The 19,169-nt window shown below is 43.8% G+C and overlaps 1 protein-coding gene across 2 annotated transcripts in view; it reads right to left on the bottom strand.

Annotated features, from left to right (window-relative positions):
- LOC140104726 (14 kDa phosphohistidine phosphatase-like) overlaps positions 1–19,169 on the bottom strand; it is a 63,700-nt gene that overhangs the window by 39,568 nt on the left and 4,963 nt on the right. For both annotated transcript variants that reach the window (XM_072128380.1, XM_072128379.1), the window contains exon 2: positions 15,573–15,697. In XM_072128380.1, the coding sequence (XP_071984481.1) occupies positions 15,573–15,697 (125 nt within the window). The remainder of the gene's footprint in view (positions 1–15,572; positions 15,698–19,169) is intronic.

Here is a 19,169-nt window from a genome sequence, read left to right as displayed (position 1 = left end):
ACAAGTACAAAGTGTCACGAGAAAACAATTTCAAAATCACTTGGATATGTTAAAGCGCTCTGAAGTTATAACCACTTATAGTGACACAGGGCAGATTTGAAAAAAATGGACCGTGTCAGGAAGGTGAAAAGTGGCTTCGGCGTTAAGGAGAGGTGTCTGGAAGGACAATTCATTAAAGGGAGGCATCTGCTGTGAACTGGTGGGGCTATCTATATAGTGAGTGAGCATGTGCAGAGTCTGTCTCAGAATTGTTTGGCCAAAAAAAAAAAAAAAAGTGTATAATATTATGCATCAATGTGGGAATGGACACTGGTGATGGGGGTGTCACACAAATTTTCAAGTCAGGGGTCCCAAGATTCCTAGTGACGGCCCTGCCAGTACCTTGGATAAATGTTCCAGATCCACACTTTCAGACATCACCTATGCATGGACCTCAGCTTGCAATGCCATAAATCCGGTTTTGGTACCATGTTCAGGCATTTCTCCAACATACATCTCCAGTCTCATTGCAATCTTGGCAAGCTAGTCACACACACGGCAGTCAGAAGCCATATAGCTAGCCTTCACCCCTTCTCCGATTGCCTTTTCTAGTATACTGATGTGCCATCATTACCTCATAACCAATATTGCTCACCGCTGGGCTCTGGTAGATACTCCACCAGTTGATTATATTGGCATATACAGGATGATACAGAAGGATTATGCTGTATTAACAGTGGGCGATGCTCTTGCAGTGTTCCAAAATTCACCTTTAGGCCCCTCCAGATAAAGGGTTGCTGCACATTGATGTGATGCTTTGCATTGATGTGCACAATTTCCTATAGGTTTGCAATATTTTCTTACTATTCTAATGTTATTGTGAACTTTAAAGGATGTAAAACTGTAAACCGATCCTTTCAGAAATTTAATGAACAAAAAAAAAAAAAAAAATGCTGCTAGTGTTCTGTCTACTAACACCTACCTGATCAGGTTTCTTTCATGGCTCGGTGGAGTGTAATGTGCATATGTATGTGTCTTCCCTGTGTATATGTGTTTTGTCATGTATATATGTGTACAACATGTAGTGTGTGTATATAGAGAGGTATAACATGTAATAGGTGTATATATAGGTTTAATATGTGATATATGTGTGTATATATACACAGGTATAACATGAAATATGCGACGTATATAGAGTTATAACATGTAATAGGTGTATATATTGTTGTAATATGTGATATTTGTGTATATAAGTGTAATATGTGAGGTTATACTGGTATAACATGTAATAGGTATCATCACGAACCCCACTCACCGGAGTTCACACACGGGGTGCACCTACTCTATGGAGCCCCAGAATTTAGCGCTTATGCTCCGCCCACTTCTACAAAATGGCATCCTAAGCAAAGACTCCCTGGGGTTTGGAGACTCACTGCCAAGCCCCTCTTCCTGGATGGTTGAAAGCAATGTGCCCCTTCAGGCATTTGCTCTGGCCAAATGGAGCCTCATGATTCATAACAGGACATAATGAAACAACACAAAAGAAAAAAAACCCTGTACAATGGTGCAATATTATCACAGGTATATAAGTGTACTGTGTATTTATACAGGCATAACATCTACAATAGGTGTATAAAAGATGAAAGTCTATATAGGTATAACATTTAATAGGTGTGTATATAGGTGTAATAGGTGTAGTATGTGATGTGTATATAGGTATAACATATATAATATTACATGTGTAATAACACATTATGGCTGTATGTATCCATGACAAGCCTGGAAAGGTTTTAAAGAGCGGATATTTTTAGCGAGTTTGCCTAGAAGTGGTATGGGGAAATAACTTTTTGGTTTCAGTTTTTTTTTAGTTTTCATCATACCTTAATGAGGTAGCCCTTTTTGTATACGTGTTTCTTTCTTTTCAAAAATACTTAACTTTATTTTTTATCTATGTACAGGACTTTGGTTTTTGCTTAACAAAGTGAACTTCCTAGCGAATATTCCATGCCTTGTGCTGGGAAGCAGGCACAAAATTTCACACGCAGAGAAACACCATTTGCACACATTTCTGGTGGATGTCACTTTGCACTCCATATCCTTTAATATATTAGCTTTGTGTTTTAATAGATTTTCAAAAATGAAAACCTTTTTATTCACTTCTCTTGCTGCTAAAAACTTTTTGGTGGTGCTGTATATAGTGATTACTGGGGGCTGTAAATAGTTACTTATTGTTAGGGGGCTGTATACATTTATTGCTGGGGCTATACAGTGATTGCTGGGATATTGCTGTTCCCTGTTCTGGACTACAATCAATGGGGGCTCCCACCAACCTTAATCCGGCCCTGGGTGGCATCATCAAGAAAACCAAGTTTCAAGTGAGATGTTAATCGGTGGTATGTAACAGACTTCCAGAGGTTATTAGTGAATATAAATGGCGAAAAAAGAGCCAGCCTGACTCACAGAAACAGCACCTGAAAGAGCTTGTCCAGGCAAAACAACCTACAACCCAGTACCACCTCAAGACGAGGGACAGGGCTGTATATGCTAGTACTGTATATGCATTTCAATTTATGAAAGTTTGCAACCAATGAGCCTGAAGAAAAATTAGAGAATAGTGGTGCACGGCCGCACACACGCCGAAAGATAGAGCATGCTCTATCTATTTTTTGCGGTGTGCGGCCCGGATCAGTGCCACACACGTGTGGCACCGTATCTGCGCCACGCCGTGCCGCTATTGTCGTCTATGGGGACGTACATGCGGCCGCATGTACATCCCCGCAGACGGCAATGTGAATGTGCCCTAAGAGCTAGGCCCTTTAATACAGGTGCTACTGCAAACCAGAAACTTTGAATGGCAATTTGCTTATTAATCTCCTCCGTTACCAAGGAAGCTTTCTTATTTCTAAGGGACAACATGGCTACATTTATGAGAAATTATCTTCACACAGGACCATATTTTTTAATAACATGTAAACATTTTTTCAATTAGATGAATCAAATTAAATGTGAATGCGCAGATGGGAACACCCCTTTAAAGGAAACCTACCACTGCTTGCATGATGAAATCATGCAAGCAGACCACCCTGTAGGCTACTTAATGCAGATGCCAGCACATAGTTTAGTTAGGCTCGGCGAACTTTAGGTAAAAAAACGATTTTCTTACATATGTAAAAGACCCCTCCGGTGCTACCCTACGTCATCTTTGGCTGGCGATGGGTTCCGATGTTTAATTATTCCAGCCTCCTTCAGGTGCCGAGAGCCGTGACGTCACCAAGCTCTCGGCACTTAACGCGCATGCGCAAACACAAAGTCTCGGACAGCCGGCCGGCGATAGGTGCCGAGAGCTTGGTGACGTCACGGCTCTCGGCACCTGAAGGAGGACGGGTAATTTGAAGGAGGCTGGAATAATTAAACATCGGAACCCATCGCCAGCCGAAGATGACATAGGGTAGCACCGGAGGGGTCTTTTACATATGTAAGAAAATCGTTTTTTTACCTAAACTAAAGTTCGCCGAGCCTAACTAAACTATGTGCCGGCATCTGCATTAAGTAGCCTACATGGTGGTCTGCTTGCATGATTTCATCATGCAAGCAGTGGTAGGTTTCCTTTAACGACAAGTAAGGTATTACTGTAACATACGTCGGCTGCGGGCGTTTCGATAGGGCTCACAGGTTGCAGCAAACACCCACGTCCAGTGCTAGCAAAATAGTATTAAAAAAAAAAAAAAGATGGAATTAGTCTTACCGGTAATTCGGTTTCCACTAGTGACCATGACGGCCCCCACCTGGAGGTTGCTCCTTATATCCTGTAGGGACAGGAAGTCACAAAAGTTTAAAAGGCTCCTCCCTAGCACCCCACACCAGTGTCTACCAAAGTACCACCTGGAAGGATGTAAGTGCATACACCTTTGGACCCGTTACCAAGAAGGAAGGAAGGGAGGGAAATAATGGGGGGCCGTCATGGTGACTAGTGGAAACCGAATTACCGGTAAGACTAATTCCATCTTTTCCACCACGTTCCCATGACGACCCCCACCTGGAGACTTACCAGATTACCCATTATTTGGGAGGGACCACTGCCTGGAGAATCTTTCTGCCAAACAACAGATCGCTCTGAGAGGCAATGTCCAGGCGGTAGTGCTTTGCGAATGTAGAGGAGCTTGACCACGTGGCTGCGCGGCAGATCTGGTCTAAGGATGCGCCTCTTTTTTCTGCCCATGAAGTTGCTATGGCTCTAGTAGAATGAGCTTTAATACTTTCTGGTAGGGAAGTGTTGGCTGATTTATAACAAAGTATGATGGTAGATTTAATCCACCTGGCTAGTGTTGCTTTAGAGGCTTTACAGCCTTTGTTTTTACCCCCAAAATTTATTAATAGGTTAGAATCTTTCCTCCAACTTTGTGTAGCTTCTAGATACAGAAGCACAGTCCTCCTAACATCTAAGGTCTGCCATTTCTTTTCACCGTCTGTTTTAGGGTTAGGATAGAAAGAGGGAAGAATAATCTCTTGTTTGCGATGGAAGTTAGAGACCACTTTTGGGAGAAATAAGGGGTCTAGTTTAAGGACTATTCTATCCTGTAGGACTCTTAAGAAGGGATCTTTACATGAAAGGGCCTGAATTTCTCCTAATCTACGAGCTGTAGTGATGGCTATAAGAAAGGCTGTTTTTAGTGTAAGGCTCTTTATGTTTTTTGCCTCTAGAGGTTCAAAGGAAGGCCCTGTAAGATGGTCTAACACTAAGGAAAGATCCCAAGGGGGAGTTTGGTTTTTAATGTAAGGTCTAATACGGGAACACCCCTTGATAAATCTTTTGACCCACTGATGGTTGGCCAGGGGAAAATCAAGAAAAACACTAAGTGCAGAAATCTGGACCTTGAGTGTGCTTGGCCTAAGACCCAAGGAAAACCCTGACTGTAGGAAGTCTAACACTTGAGCTAGGTTTGGGGTTCCCAGAGAGGGAGGACGGTCTCCGCACCAGGAGCAGAATTTCTTCCAGATCTTTTGATAGATGGCGTTTGTTACTGGTTTCCTGCTTGCTTTTATGGTGCTGATTACTTCACTAGAGAGTCATCTGGCTGCTAAGAACGACCTCTCAGGATCCAGGCTGTCAGATTTAATTGTTTTAGGTTTTGATGATATAATGGCCCCTGTGTGAGAAGGTCCTGACGGTAGGGAAGATGATATGGATTGTCTATTGACAGTCTTTGAACAGCCGGGAACCAGCTTCTTTTCGGCCAAAATGGAGCAATGAGTATTAGAAAAATCTTTTCGGATCTCAGTTTCTGCAGCACTTTTGGAATCAAAGATATAGGGGGAAAGGCATAGACTAGACCTGTTCCCCATGACTGGCTGAGAGCATCTAGGCCTGATGGAGAGCCCCTGGGATCCAGAGAGAAAAATAGGGTCGTCTTTTTGTTTTGGAAGGTGGCAAACAGATCCAGAGTTGGAGTTCCCCACAGGTGGCAAATCTCCAAAAAGGTTTCTGGATGTAGAGACCATTCGTTTGAGTCCAGTGTGATTCTGCTCAAAAAATCTGCTTCTGTATTCTCTATCCCTTTTAAGTGGATTGCTGAGAGGGAGAGGAGGTGAGATTCTGCCCATCTGAAAATTTGGCAACATAGATTCGTCAGGCTCTTTGATTTCGTTCCCCCTTGCCTGCGAATGTAAGCGACCGTAGTCGTATTGTCGGAGAAGATTTTGATATGTTGACCTTCTATGGATTTGTGTGCAGCTTTTAGCGTTTCTAAGACCGCTTTCAGCTCTCTGAAGTTTGAGGACATGGATCGGGATAGATTGTCCCACTGTCCTTGAAGATGTAGGTCTGGGAGAACTGCCCCCCAACCTTGCAGGCTTGCGTCTGTCTGTATTGTGAGAACCGGGGAGGGATTCCACCAGACCCCCTTCCTTAAATTTTGGGGATCTTTCCACCAATTTAACGAGTGTTTTACTAGATAAGGGATTTTTACCTTGTGATCTAGATGTAGTGGATTTTTGTCACAGATTCGGATCGTCCAGGCCTGCATGATTCTCGTATGACTTTGTGCCCAGGCCACGCACTGGATACAGGAGGTCAGGAGTCCCAGTAGACTTAGAGCTGCTCGGATGCTGCAAAAGATTTTCTCCTGAAAGAGACTTACAGATTGTTTTAATTTTTTGCACTTCTCTTGTGGCAAGAAGGAACTCTGTTTCATTGAGTCCAGTACTACTCCTAGAAATATCTTTATTTTTTCTGGAGAGAAATTGGATTTCTCCTGGTTTATTACCCAGCCTAAATCCTGAAGGAGAAGTAAAGATGTCTGTAGGTGACTTTTTAGTTCTACTTCTGTTCTGGCCACTAAGAGCAGGTCGTCTAAGCAGGGTACTATTACAATATTTTTCCTTCTCAAGTAGGCTACCACTTCTACCATTATCTTGGTGAATATGCGTGGAGTTGATGAAATTCCAAACGGTAGTGCCCTGAACTGGAAATGAAGGATTTTCCCCTGAGAGGATTGAACCGCAAACCTCAGATATTTCTGATGGTTTTGGAAAATTGGGACGTGATAGTACGCGTCTTTGAGATCCACTGTACATAGAAAATAATTTTGACCTATGAGAGGTACTGTAGATCTTATTGACTCCATCTTGAAATGTTTGGTTACAATAAATTTGTTCAATTTTTTTAGATTTATGATTAAACGGTACGTGCCGTTCGGTTTTTTTACTAAAAATAGAGGGGAGTAGAATCCTTTCCCTTCTTCTGACTTCTGTACTGGGACAATCACATTCATGTGACACAGCTGCTGAATGTTGGCCCATAACTGAAGATTTTGAGTCTTGGTAAATTTGGGAGAAATCTGGAAGTTTTGAGGGGGGGAATGGAGAAATTCTATCCTGTAACCTGATTTTATAATCTGCCGAATCCAAGGACTCGGGGAAACTTCCTCCCATTTTGTTACAAAATAAGAAAGCCTCCCCCCCACCGGTAAGTCATTGTCTTTTTTGTTCAGGGTTAAAGAGGTACCCGCGACCTGCTCCGCCTTTTGCGTAGCTCCACCTGCCAGTCTTTCCCTTTCCTCTATATTGGGTTTTATTTTCCCTAGAGGGGCGAAAGGAAAAAGAGGGTCTTTTGGGGGAAGGTTTGTTAACTGGAAACCCCTTTTTTCTGTCCGCAGCTTTTTCCAGGATAGAATCCAGTTCGCTGCCAAATACGAATTCTCCCTGAAATGGAATTCCACATAACATGGTCTTTGATTTAACAGCACCGCCCCACTGTTTTACCCATAATGACCTACGGACTGAGTTAGTCAGGGGCGCTTCTTTAGCCGAGAATCTTAAGGCTTCAACAGATGCATCGGCAAGGAATGCGGTAGCGGATTTTAAGAGGGGCATGGACTCTATGATGGATTCTCTAGGGGTTTTATTTAGAAGGTGGTTTTCTAATTCTGAGAGCCACAAAAAGAGGGTCCTAGCTACAGAAGTGGACGCAATGTTTGTTTTTATGTTTAGGGAGGATGCTTCCCACGCTTTTTTCAAAAGGGCATCAGCCTTCCTATCTAAAGGGTCTTTAAGCTGTGCGATATCCTCAAAGGGAAGGTCAGTTTTTTTAACCACTTTGGTGACCTGAACATCTATTTTAGGTATAGAGTCCCATAAAGCATTATCTTCAAACAGTAGTCTATTGCGAAATTCTTTAGAAACTGATATTCTCTTCTCTGGGGCTTTCCACTCCTCTAGAACTAGATCTTTTAATGTGTCTACCACTGGAAAGACCCGTTTCTTTTTATATTTTAGTCCTCCAAAGAGTTCAGACTGAACCGAGGATGGTTCAACCACGTCCTCGATATCTAGAGTATTTTTTAATGCTTTTAATAGATTATCCAGTTCCTCTGAGGAAAAAGAGAATTATTCTCACCGTTAATTCGGTTTCCATTAGTCCACCATGACGGCCCCAACTGGAGGATGACCCTTGACCTCTGTAGGGACAGGAAGCAGAGAGGTTAAATACCCCACCCCGGCATCCGTACACAAGTGGCTACCAAATAACTACACCGGCCTTGGATGCAACCCATTTATTGTATGTTATCAATTCACACATAACAAATAGGCAATTTTAACTTAATCAAAATACAGGGTGGGAAATATATATGGGCCGTCATGGTGGACTAATGGAAACCGAATTAACGGTGAGAATAATTCTCTTTTTCCATAGCGTCCCCCATGACGGCCCCAACTGGAGATGTACCAGATTACATAGTTAGGGGGGGACAACAGCTTGTAAGACCTTCCTTCCGAAGGTTAGGTCTCTAGCACTTTGGACATCTAGCCGATAGTGTTTAGCAAAGGTCAGGTGAGTAGACCAGGTAGCTGCTCTACATATGTCCTCTAGAGAGGCCCCACGTTTCTCCGCCCAAGAGGCTGCCACCCCTCTGGTCGAGTGGGCCCTAATAGTCCCTGAAATGTCCAGGTTGTTGGCATCATAAGCTTCTTTGATGACCGTTCTGATCCACCTGGCGATGGATGCTTTTGAAGCTTTTCTGCCTTTGTTTTTTCCCCTAAATTGTAGGAGAATGTTGTCGTCCTTTCTCCAGGATTTGGTCTCTTCGAGATAATGTAGTAGGTATCTTCTGACATCCAATGTATGCCACTCCCGTTCTTTGGCATGCTTTGGGTTCTGGCAGAAGGAAGGTAGAACAATCTCTTGATTACGATGAAAAGATGATGCTATTTTAGGTGTGAAGGTTTTATCTAACATTAGCACAATTTTATCCTCACACAGTCTAAGATATGGTTCTTTAATTGATAAACTCTGGATTTCCCCTACACGCCTAGCTGTTGTTATGGCTATGAGAAAGGAAATTTTCAGCGTTAATTCTCTGAGTTTAACCGTCTCGAGAGGTTCAAACGGTATCTTTGTGAGGTAGTCTAGCACTAATGAAAGATCCCAGTTTGGGATATTTTGCTTTATATGTGGTCTTAGCCTAGCAGTAGCTTTGACAAACCTTTGGATCCATCTGTTTTCTGCTAATGAGGTGTCGAAAAAGGCACTGAGGGCTGAAATCTGGACTTTTAAAGAACTCGTTTTAAGGCCCTTGTCGAATCCCGCCTGCAGGAAGTCTAGCACCTGTGAAATATTAGGGGATAGTTGGTTAGGAGGAGTCCTGCCACAAAAGGATACAAATTTTCCCCATATTCTTGTATAGATTTTGTGGGTGACTGGTTTGCGGCTTGCTTTAAGTGTAGAAATTACCTCGCTTGACAGTCCTTTGGCAATCAGCAACATCCTTTCAGGATCCACGCCGAGAGCTGGAGAGCCTGTGGATTTGGATGGTAAACTGGACCCTGGAATAGGAGATTGTTTACTGGTTCCAGCATGACAGGTTCTTCTAATGCCATCTTCCCTAGCCACGGAAACCAGTTCCTCTTTGGCCACCAGGGAACAACGAGAATAACTTTCGCTTGGTCTTCTCTGATCTTTTGAACAACTCTCGCTATGAGAGGTATAGGAGGAAAAGCGTACATTAGAGGCCCGCTCCAAGTCTGACTGAAGGCATCCCTCTGGCCAAACGGAGTATTTGGTTCCAGAGAGAAGAAATGGGGAACCTTGGTATTTTTGCTGGAGGCAAAGAGATCTGTCACTGGTTGTCCCCATTTTTGTGTGAGATGTAGAAAGATGTTCTCGTTCAAGCACCACTCGTTGTGGTCTATAGTCTGACGACTCAGATAGTCTGCTATTAAATTCTTTTCTCCCTTTAGATGGGTGGCTGAGAGAGAGCAGATGTTGGCTTCTGCCCAAGCAAATATTTTGTCTGAGAGACTGAGGAGATCTGGGTTCCTGGTACCCCCCTGATGACGGAGATACGCCACTGTGGTGGTGTTGTCTGAGTAAATTCTTATATGACTCTCCTTCAGGCTTTGAGTGCTGGCTCTTAAAGTCTCTAGGACAGCTCTTAATTCTCGAAAGTTCGAGGAACGGGATCTGATTGTCGATGGCCATAGCCCCTGAATGGGTCGCCCTGCTATGTCTGCTCCCCAACCTGACTGACTTGCGTCCGTCTGAATGTTTATCACTGGCCAGAGATGCCATGACACTCCTCTTTCCAGGTTTGAAGTATTTGTCCACCACTCCAGGGATTGCTTGACTGCTATCGATATCCGAACCTTCTGATTCAAGTGTTGGGGATTTTTGTCCCAGGAGGTCAAAACCCAGTTTTGAAGGGCTCTGGTGTGACTTTGACTCCACCGTACGCTTTGAATGGAGGATGTCATAAGTCCCAGTATCCTCATGGCTTCCCTTATTGTGCAATGATTCCTTTTTTGAAACGTCATAATCTGTTGTCTCAGTCTTGCTGCTTTTTCTGGTGGCAAAAAGGACATCTGCTGGATCGAATCCAACAATGTTCCTAGAAACACGACTTCTGTATTTGGGACTAGTCTGGATTTCTCCAAATTTATCATCCATCCTAACTGTTGTAGGATTGTCCTTGTAATATCTCGGTGGTGTATTAGCTCCTGTTCTGAACCGGCCACCACTAGCAGATCGTCCAGGTAGGGGATGACTAGTATCCCTTTTCGCCTCAGATAAGCTATCACCTCGACCATGATCTTTGTGAATGTCCTTGGGGCTGAAGAAATCCCAAAGGGCAGTGCCTTGTACTGGTAGTGGACCTCTTCTCCCCAAGGCGGTCGAACTGCAAATCTGAGGAACTTCTGAGATTTTGGATGTATCGGCACATGGTAATATGCATCTCTCAGGTCTATTGTACACATAAACGCTCCTTGTTGTATCAGGACGACTGCCAAGCTCACGGTTTCCATCTTGAATTTTCGATAGAGTATATGGCTGTTTAATCTTTTTAGATTGCAAATCATTCTGAAGGCACCGTTCGGTTTTTTTATTAAGAAGAGGGGAGAGTAGTGTCCCTCTCTTAACTGTTTTTGAGCTACCGGGATGATGACGTCCAGTCGAATTAGTTTTTGTATCTCCAACCATAATGAGTTTGAGAGATTTTCTGAGGGCTGCTCGGTCAGAACAAATTTTCTGGGAGGAAGAGAGGTTAATTCTAAATGGTAACCTTCCCGAAGAATACTTAGTATCCAGGGGTTTGATGTTATCTGAGTCCATTGAGAGTGGAACTTTAACAGTCTTCCCCCCACCCTGGCGTCATTGTTTTCTATAAGCCGGGGCAGAGTTGCTGGCACTGAGTAGGAAGCCTCTTCCTTTCCCTCCTTTAGGGTAGCTCCATCTACCTTGCTTGCCTTTCCCTCTAAAGGGCTGTTTCCTGTCCTTAGCGTCCCGAAAGGGCTGTTTCCTGGGGTTACTCCTGGACTCCGGGAACCCCTTCTTTCTATCCGCCGCCTTCTCCAAAAGCGTGTCGAGTTCTGAACCGAAAAGATATTCCCCCTCAAATGGAATTCCACATAACTTTGATTTTGACCTGAAATCACCGGTCCATTGGCGAAGCCAGAGTGACCTTCTAACCGAATTTGACAGTGCCCCTTCCTTGGCACTTATTCTTACTCCCTCCGCTGAGGCATCTGCAATGAAGGCTGTAGCTGCTTTTAAGGTGGAGAATGTGCCCAATAACATTTCTCTTGGAGTGCCGTCTCTAACATGACCTTCCAATTCTGAAATCCAATGAAACAAAGTGCGCGTCGTAGTAATATTAGATTTTAGATTCAACATGGCACATTCCCATGTCTTTTTTAGAAGGCTGTCCGCCTTCCTATCCCTTAGCTGAATTGCATCCTCGAATGGAAGATCCGTCTTTTTAGTCATTTTGGTGACTTGAACATCGACTTTGGGGGCTCCTTAAGAGTGTTATTTATGGGAAACACTCGCCTCTTCTTAACCTTAAGGAGTCCGAATAACTCATCTTGAATGGATTTAGTTTCCTCTATCTCCTCGATCTTGAGGGTATCCCTCATAGCCTTTAGAAGTGGTTCCAGATCTTCTGAAGCTAGTAAATATCTAGATTCCATTTTACATGCTGAATTGGATGGTCCTGGCTCCATATCAATAGATTCCTTGGTCCCTTCCGAGTCCGATGCGGAGTCTGACATGGATTCCATAACTCGTTGTCTTTTATGCAGAGGCTCTTGAGGTATAAGAGCTGTTATAGATGAGGCTATAGATGTTTTAACCTCATCCCTTATAAAACTGCGCATCTCATCCACAAAAGAAGACCTCTCTTCTCTGAGTAGGTTATCCACGCAGGTTTTACAGACTGGTTTTTTGTAGTCTGCAGGGAGCTTTTCTGAGCACATGTTGCACTTCCTTGAAGCGGCTCTCTTCGCGCTCGACTGATCTTTAGCTCTCCCTTTATCCTTCTCCTTTTCCCTGGGCTCCTACCATGGAGAAGGAGAAGTAATTAGTCCTTAACCGGACCCTATGTGATAATACAGGGATATGTGGGTGACCCACCACCCTATCCCTAATTAACCCTACTTACAGGGTTTAAGGATAAGAGATCCAGACTCGCAGCCTCCATGCCATGCGTCTCCATATCCCCAATTGTGGGACCACCGGTATCAGTAAGCCTAAACATTTTAACAGAAAGTGAAATAAATTCTGCTTTTAACCAAGTGGAATACAAATAAAGGAGTACCTGAGGTATCTTGAAATGAGGAATATACTGCACAGGTCCCTAAGAGAGACACACACATGTATATAGGCCTGGATCTGGATAAGACACATATGAGGCAACCAAACAGCATGTAACCGACCTTGATGGCTGGAAATGCCTAGAATAGCGTCCGATCTCAGAGATGCTTGAGTCAGGGCTAAAGGAGCGACTGTTAGACCTCAGATCAACATGACTATCTCGCATTTGAATCTTACCGCTCCACGCTCCTGCTTCCGGACCGCGCCATCGTGACGTCACATCCGGTCCCGTCATTTCCGGCAGAAGTCGTCACCAGAGTCGGACGGCAGCCGGTCCACGTGACTTCCGAGATGGACACGCTCCGGGTGTCCTTAGCTGCGCAGAGCTGCGGGCAGAGCCGGAGAAAATGGCGTCTCTGCTTGTGGCAGAGGTAAGGACCGAAGTCCGATCGAGGCCGAGACCGCCTTAGGGTAAGGGACGATTCCCTGCGCCACTTAGGTCCCCCCTCACCGTCCCAACCGCTGGGGATGAGGAGAGACTTCTCTCTACCACCTGCCCTGTGTAGGGACAGGAAGCCACAGGTGTACGGATGCCGGGGTGGGGTATTTAACCTCTCTGCTTCCTGTCCCTACAGAGGTCAAGGGTCATCCTCCAGTTGGGGCCGTCATGGGGGACGCTATGGAAAATAGATATTTTGCTTGATTTTGATCTCTAGGTTGAGTCTCTTCAAGGTCATCCTCCACTTTTTCACTAAAGGATCCTGAGGGAAAATCCGAATCCTCTTCAGAAGAGGATGTTTGGATATATTTAATTTTTTTCTTAGGGGGTTCAGGTAAGTGGGCCGCAATAGATGAGGATACTTCCTCTTTAATCACTGCCCTTAATTCATCTATTAAAGAAGATCTTTCCTCTTTGAGGATTTTATTTAAGCAGTCTGGACAAACTCTTTTTATAATCCTCTGCCATTTTTGCATTACACAGCCCACAACGTTTGGAAGGCTTTTTAACTGGTTTTTCCCTCTCTCTTGGCTCCTTTTCTCTGGGCTCTTTCTGATCCTTGCCCTGAGAAGGTACACATAATAACAGCCATTAATACATAAAAAAGCTGAAATGTGACAGAGAGGTAGCCCAGGGCTTGTACTTACAGGTACCAGGACCTGGAACACGTTAATCGCTTCATCTGCCATGTGGGAGATGGAGACGCTGGAGCCAACTTAGTGTTTGTCTGAGACCAACGCCATATGCCTGAGGCTTGGCGGTTTTATGTCTGGGCTCCTCCCCCACCCCCTCCGGAGAGACCCGGAAGTGTTACCTGATTGGATGTCCGGACCGGAAGTTCCTCGTGATGCGCCAGAAATTTCGCGCCACAATGACTCGATGCCGGAACGTGCAACAGATTTTCCCCGAGGTAGGCCGCTTCCAATTTTCCTCTTCCCCGGAGCGGAGGACCAACTTTTGGCCGCCGGCCCGGCAGGTAACTTTTCTGCTCCTGTACTATTCTTCTTTCCCCTTGCTGAACCCAGCATTAGCCGCGCGGGACCGTTGGATAGGTTCTAGCCGGGGAGAGTACAGGGGACGGGGGTGTTTTTAGGTCTTTTCCCAGCACTTAAGAAAGTGTGGGAGCGGACTGGTTCCTGAGAACCTTACCATTTGTGTTCCTCAGATAGGAAACTCTTGCGACTTGTATCCCCTAGGGACAGGAAGACACTGGTGTGGGGTGCTAGGGAGGAGCCTTTTAAACTTTTGTGACTTCCTGTCCCTACAGGATATAAGGAGCAACCTCCAGGTGGGGGCCGTCATGGGAACGTGGTGGAAAAAATAATTAAAATATGGGGAAAAAAAAAAAAAAAAAAAAAACACAAAATCAAATCATCCCCCCTTTCTTTAGAACTAATATCAAATATAATTGAAAAGTTAAAATCATGTTAGCCATCGCAACATCCCAAAATGTCAGATCTATCAAAATATAATAACTTATTTCCGCTGTTTGAAAAAGTCATCAAAAATTGCTAAACAAATTACACCACATCCTGAACTCTTTAAGTATGAAAAAGTTATTAGTGCCAGTTTAGGAGGTTTTAATTTTTGCAAATGGATGAAATCTTTATAGAACCTATATAAATTTGGTATTCCTGTGATCGCACCGACCCAAAGAATAAAATTAGACATGTAATTTCGGGTGTACAATGAAAGTCGTAAAATCTAAGCCCACAAGAAAGTGGGGCCTGGTCGTTAAGGGGTTAAAATACAGCATTTTTATTGAGATTATATATTAGGTGGATGAAGATGGTGGGGGGGAAAAAAAAAAAAAAAAAATCACTTCTAGTGGACAGACTAATCAACTATCTTGAACAATAAAATGTACCGTATATACTTGAGTATAAGCCGACCCGAGTATAAGCCGAGACCCCTAATTTTACCACCAAAAACTGGGAAAACCTATTGACTTGAGTATAAGCCGAGGGTGTAGTATATAGCCAGCCGGCTTCAATCTAGTATACAGACAGCCCCCCCAATCTAGTATACAAATAAAAAACGTAATACTCACCCTCTGGTGTCCGGATCGTTGGCACGGGTCCCGATCTTCAGCGCGAGGCTCCCGATCTTCGGCACCGGGTCCCGGCGACCTTTCGGCGGGTGCACACTATGATGCGGCGATGTCGCCGCTGACGTCATCAGCGGCGACACCGCCGCATTATAGTGTGCGCCTGCCGGCAGGTCGCATGGACGCGATTCTGCCGGAAAGAGAACAGAGAAGAAAGAAGAGCAGCCACCGGGAGCCTCGCGCTGAAGATCAGGACCCGCGTCAACGATCCGGACACCGGAGGGTGAGTATTACGTTTTTTATTTTCTGCTTGACTCGTGCATAAGCCGAGATGAGTTTTTTCAGCACATTTTTTGTGCTGAAAAACTCGGCTTATACACAAGTATATACGTTATCTGAAAATCATGCTAGAATAAAAAAATCTGCTACAAAATTAAATTTCAAAATGACTAAAGAATACGTACAGTAGATTCACCATAAATTCGTATTTTCTTGTCTTTACTATTGTGTTCTATTTTGCCTCCTCCTAGGCATTTACACTTCAATTGCATTGCTTGCATTTCTGGATCCAGTATTTCAAATATATGATCTGTTAAAACACAGTAAATCAGAGAAAGTAATGTTTAATTAAACATGACAAATACACTAAAGAAGTACGGTAATAATCATAGTAACACAATCATTAATAGTGTATAAAATATTCCACAGATGGTAAATCTTTCCCTTTGGGATAACTTCAAGCTAAAGTAAAGACACAAAAGCTGTAAAATACTCCAACAGATGCCACATATCTAAAGGATTATATGGCACCTGATTTGGTCTGTATTGCTAGGCAAGACAGATTTGTATTGAGCTGGAATTGTATGGCCCCATACACATAGCTTTGGCAGTAGCATAAAACCATTAACACAAACTGCTTATTTACCTTACAGGTTAAAGGGGTATTCCGGGAATATAATCGTCTGACACAAAAACCCATGATGATATAAATAAATGAATACAACAATACTCAATGTCATTAGTCACAAAATTGAGCTTACATAGTTTGATTTTATGATTTACAAAATTTATGGCCTCTCTAAGTGGAGTTATCAATAAGATGGCCGCCACTGGAAACTACAAGTTCCATGATCCTTTAGTTCTCAGTAATCCCTCCTGCCTCTTATGCTCTGCTATAGTAATGATGTGTAACTGCCATCACAACACTGGCCATACTGGATGCACTGCAACCACTGCAACAGCCAAAGAGTGGTGATCACATGACATGCCCAGGCAGGTGCAGGACATGTGACCAGCAGCCATCTTGTGTCCTGTGTCTGCTCTGCAACGGACCGCGTGGAGGAAATTAACGGACTGATTAAAAGGGCCAGTAGCATTTTAATTCTTCATTACAGTCTAAGTCACCAGCATTTTCTGCTAAGGGGAGCAAAATTTTAAATAACAACTAATTACATATTAGCTTATATTTTGAGTACCCATTTGTATATTAATTATGCTTATTCCTGGAATACCCCTTTAATGTAAACCTTAACCCCTTAAAGAGGACCTGTCACCTATAAAAAAAGGCACTAGAAGCTGCTTAAAAGGAAGCAGCTCCTAGCGCTAGCCCATTTTTAGCAGTGATAAACTGCTAGCTTTATCCACTGATAAAGCTCGAAGACACTGCCGCAATGTGCAATAGGAACGCTGGCCCACGCTCAAAGCGGTCCGATGTATTCATGAGGGGGCAGTCAAAGATGCTGTCTCTTCCCCAAACCGCCCCTCCCACTCCATAGGCCGGCGGTGACTGACAGGCTTCAAGAGGCAGTCACCGCCTCCTAGTCCAGCCCCTCAAGAATACGCCAGACCAAAGCAGCCCAGTGTTCCTATTGTACTGCTGCTTACTTTAGTTTGATTTTAGGATTCAAAAAATGTAATGGGCTTTCTAAAGTAAGCAGAGCTATCACCAAGATGGCTGCCACTGGAAACAAGTCCCATGATCCTTTATTTCTCAGTAACTCCTCCTCCTTCTTATGTTCAGTTCCCAGTGATGATCTAACAGAATGTTTTTGCTCTGTTACCATTGTAATGATGTGTGTAACTGCCATCAGTGCACATTACCTCACTGTGATGACGTTTCACTACAACACTGGCCATACTAGATGCACTGCAACCAACCGGCTACAGCCAAACTTAGTGGTGATCACACGACCTGCCCAGGCAGGTGCAGAACATGCGATTTGGACTAGTGACCAGCTCCGTGCAGAGAAAATCAACAGACTGATTAAAGGGCCAGGAGCATTTTTATTCTTTATTACAGTTTATGACCACTTTGCTTTGACATTTGATTGTTGTGACATTAAAATATTGATTATTCTTTTGTAGTTCTGATTTTAGTATCTCCCTTGAAATATTGTCGTGACTTTGGACTGGCTACTTTGTTGTACCCTTTACTATATTTGCTACCTTTCCATCCTTATCCCCTTCCCAACGTGTGCCGAAATAGTGAGACGTGCCTGGAAGTCAGTTAATGACTCGCGCCGACAAGCTGTTCCTGCCAGCCATTCATCTTGTCTTGTAGTCCAGGTTCCCCCACCCCCACCATCATTGCTACTGATTGGTCAGTCAAGGTCCTTGTACTTTTTTTTCTTTGAACTTTTCAAAAGCATGTTAAAAATTCCACCACTACATGCCCAAAAAGAAGGCAAAAAAGGGATTCAAGCTGTACAAGCTGTGTGAGAATACCACAGGGTACATCCATGGGTTTAGGGTTTAAGATGAAAAAGACAAATTAGCCATCCAGAATGCCCCCTGTCTTAAAGAGTTACTGGGATCTAGCTGGATGAGTTATCACCTTGTGGATAACTTTTATACCAGAATTCCATTTTTCCAATCCCCCAAGCTCCATGTGGCACTGTATGCAAAAACCAGAGAGGCCTCCCTGGATCCCTGGTAAGGCAGCCACTTAGAATAGGGGGACATCAAGGCAGTCTGCAATCAGAACATAACGTTGGTCAAGTATGAGGACAAAAGGGATGTCCTTGTTCTGACCACAATTCATGGGGACTCCAGCACCCTCACCCTGTATGGGGTACCAACACCGCTGCCCCCAAGCCACAGTGTATCCTGGCTTACAATAAATTCATGGGTGGGGATGATCTGTCAGATCAAGTTCTTTTTTTTGGTCAAATAAAATTTTTATTGAAAACCAGACAGTAGTTTTCCATTTTTTCATATTTAAACAATGTAAACAGTAAACAAACTCTCCCGCCACCCCCTCCCTTCCCCTGCTTGGTGGGTAAAATGTCCTGGTATCCATACAGAGCAAGTGTTCATATAGATCAGATTCAGTGTTCATCAGGTTTGGTTTATGAGGCACGAGAGGGAAAGTCCATCCAGGAGACCCGTAAGCTTTCCAGGCTTCACACGTTACACATTGGGTCAAATAATAATATTCATAGGTATAAAATAAACATTTGTGTTATAACATCAATTAGCAATTGCCGGAGGGTCATAGATCTTCATCCATGTTACCTGCCATAGTCTAATAGAAACGGTGGTGATGATTATCTTGCAATACCTTGAACTATTCTACCCAAGTGAGGGTTAGATGAGCTAAGGGGCCAGGGGCCCCATATGGCTTCAAATTTTTGTTGTTGAATTTCGCTTTTGATAGACTAATTTATCCAGTCATAATAGTAGATTGGCCCTAGAAATAAATTCTGAAACTTGTGGAGGCGCAGTGTCCTTTTAATGGAGGACAATACGTTTCTTGGCTATATAAAGCAGTCGCAGTACTGCCAATCTATAACTCTCAGACAGCTGCAACTCAGATATGTAGCCTAAAATACATACAAGAAGATTACGTGTTGTCACCGTGGAAAATGTCTGATCAATCAGATCAAGAACCTCTTGCCAGCAGCAACGTTATCTAGGACAGTTCCACATCAGGTGGATCAGGTCTGCATTAGATCTGTTCCATCTGTGGCAGCAAGCATCACCTCTATATCCCATCCTGGACAGCCCGACGGGTGAAATAGACTCTGTCCAACTTTTTCTGCTGCATAGTCTCTGCGCCTCAC

The sequence above is a fragment of the Engystomops pustulosus genome, chromosome 10, assembly GCF_040894005.1.
Source record: "Engystomops pustulosus chromosome 10, aEngPut4.maternal, whole genome shotgun sequence".
NCBI classification, from domain to species: Eukaryota; Metazoa; Chordata; class Amphibia; order Anura; family Leptodactylidae; genus Engystomops; species Engystomops pustulosus.
The sequence above is the reverse complement of the archived record's forward strand: the minus strand, read 5'-3'. Positions and strand labels throughout refer to the sequence as shown.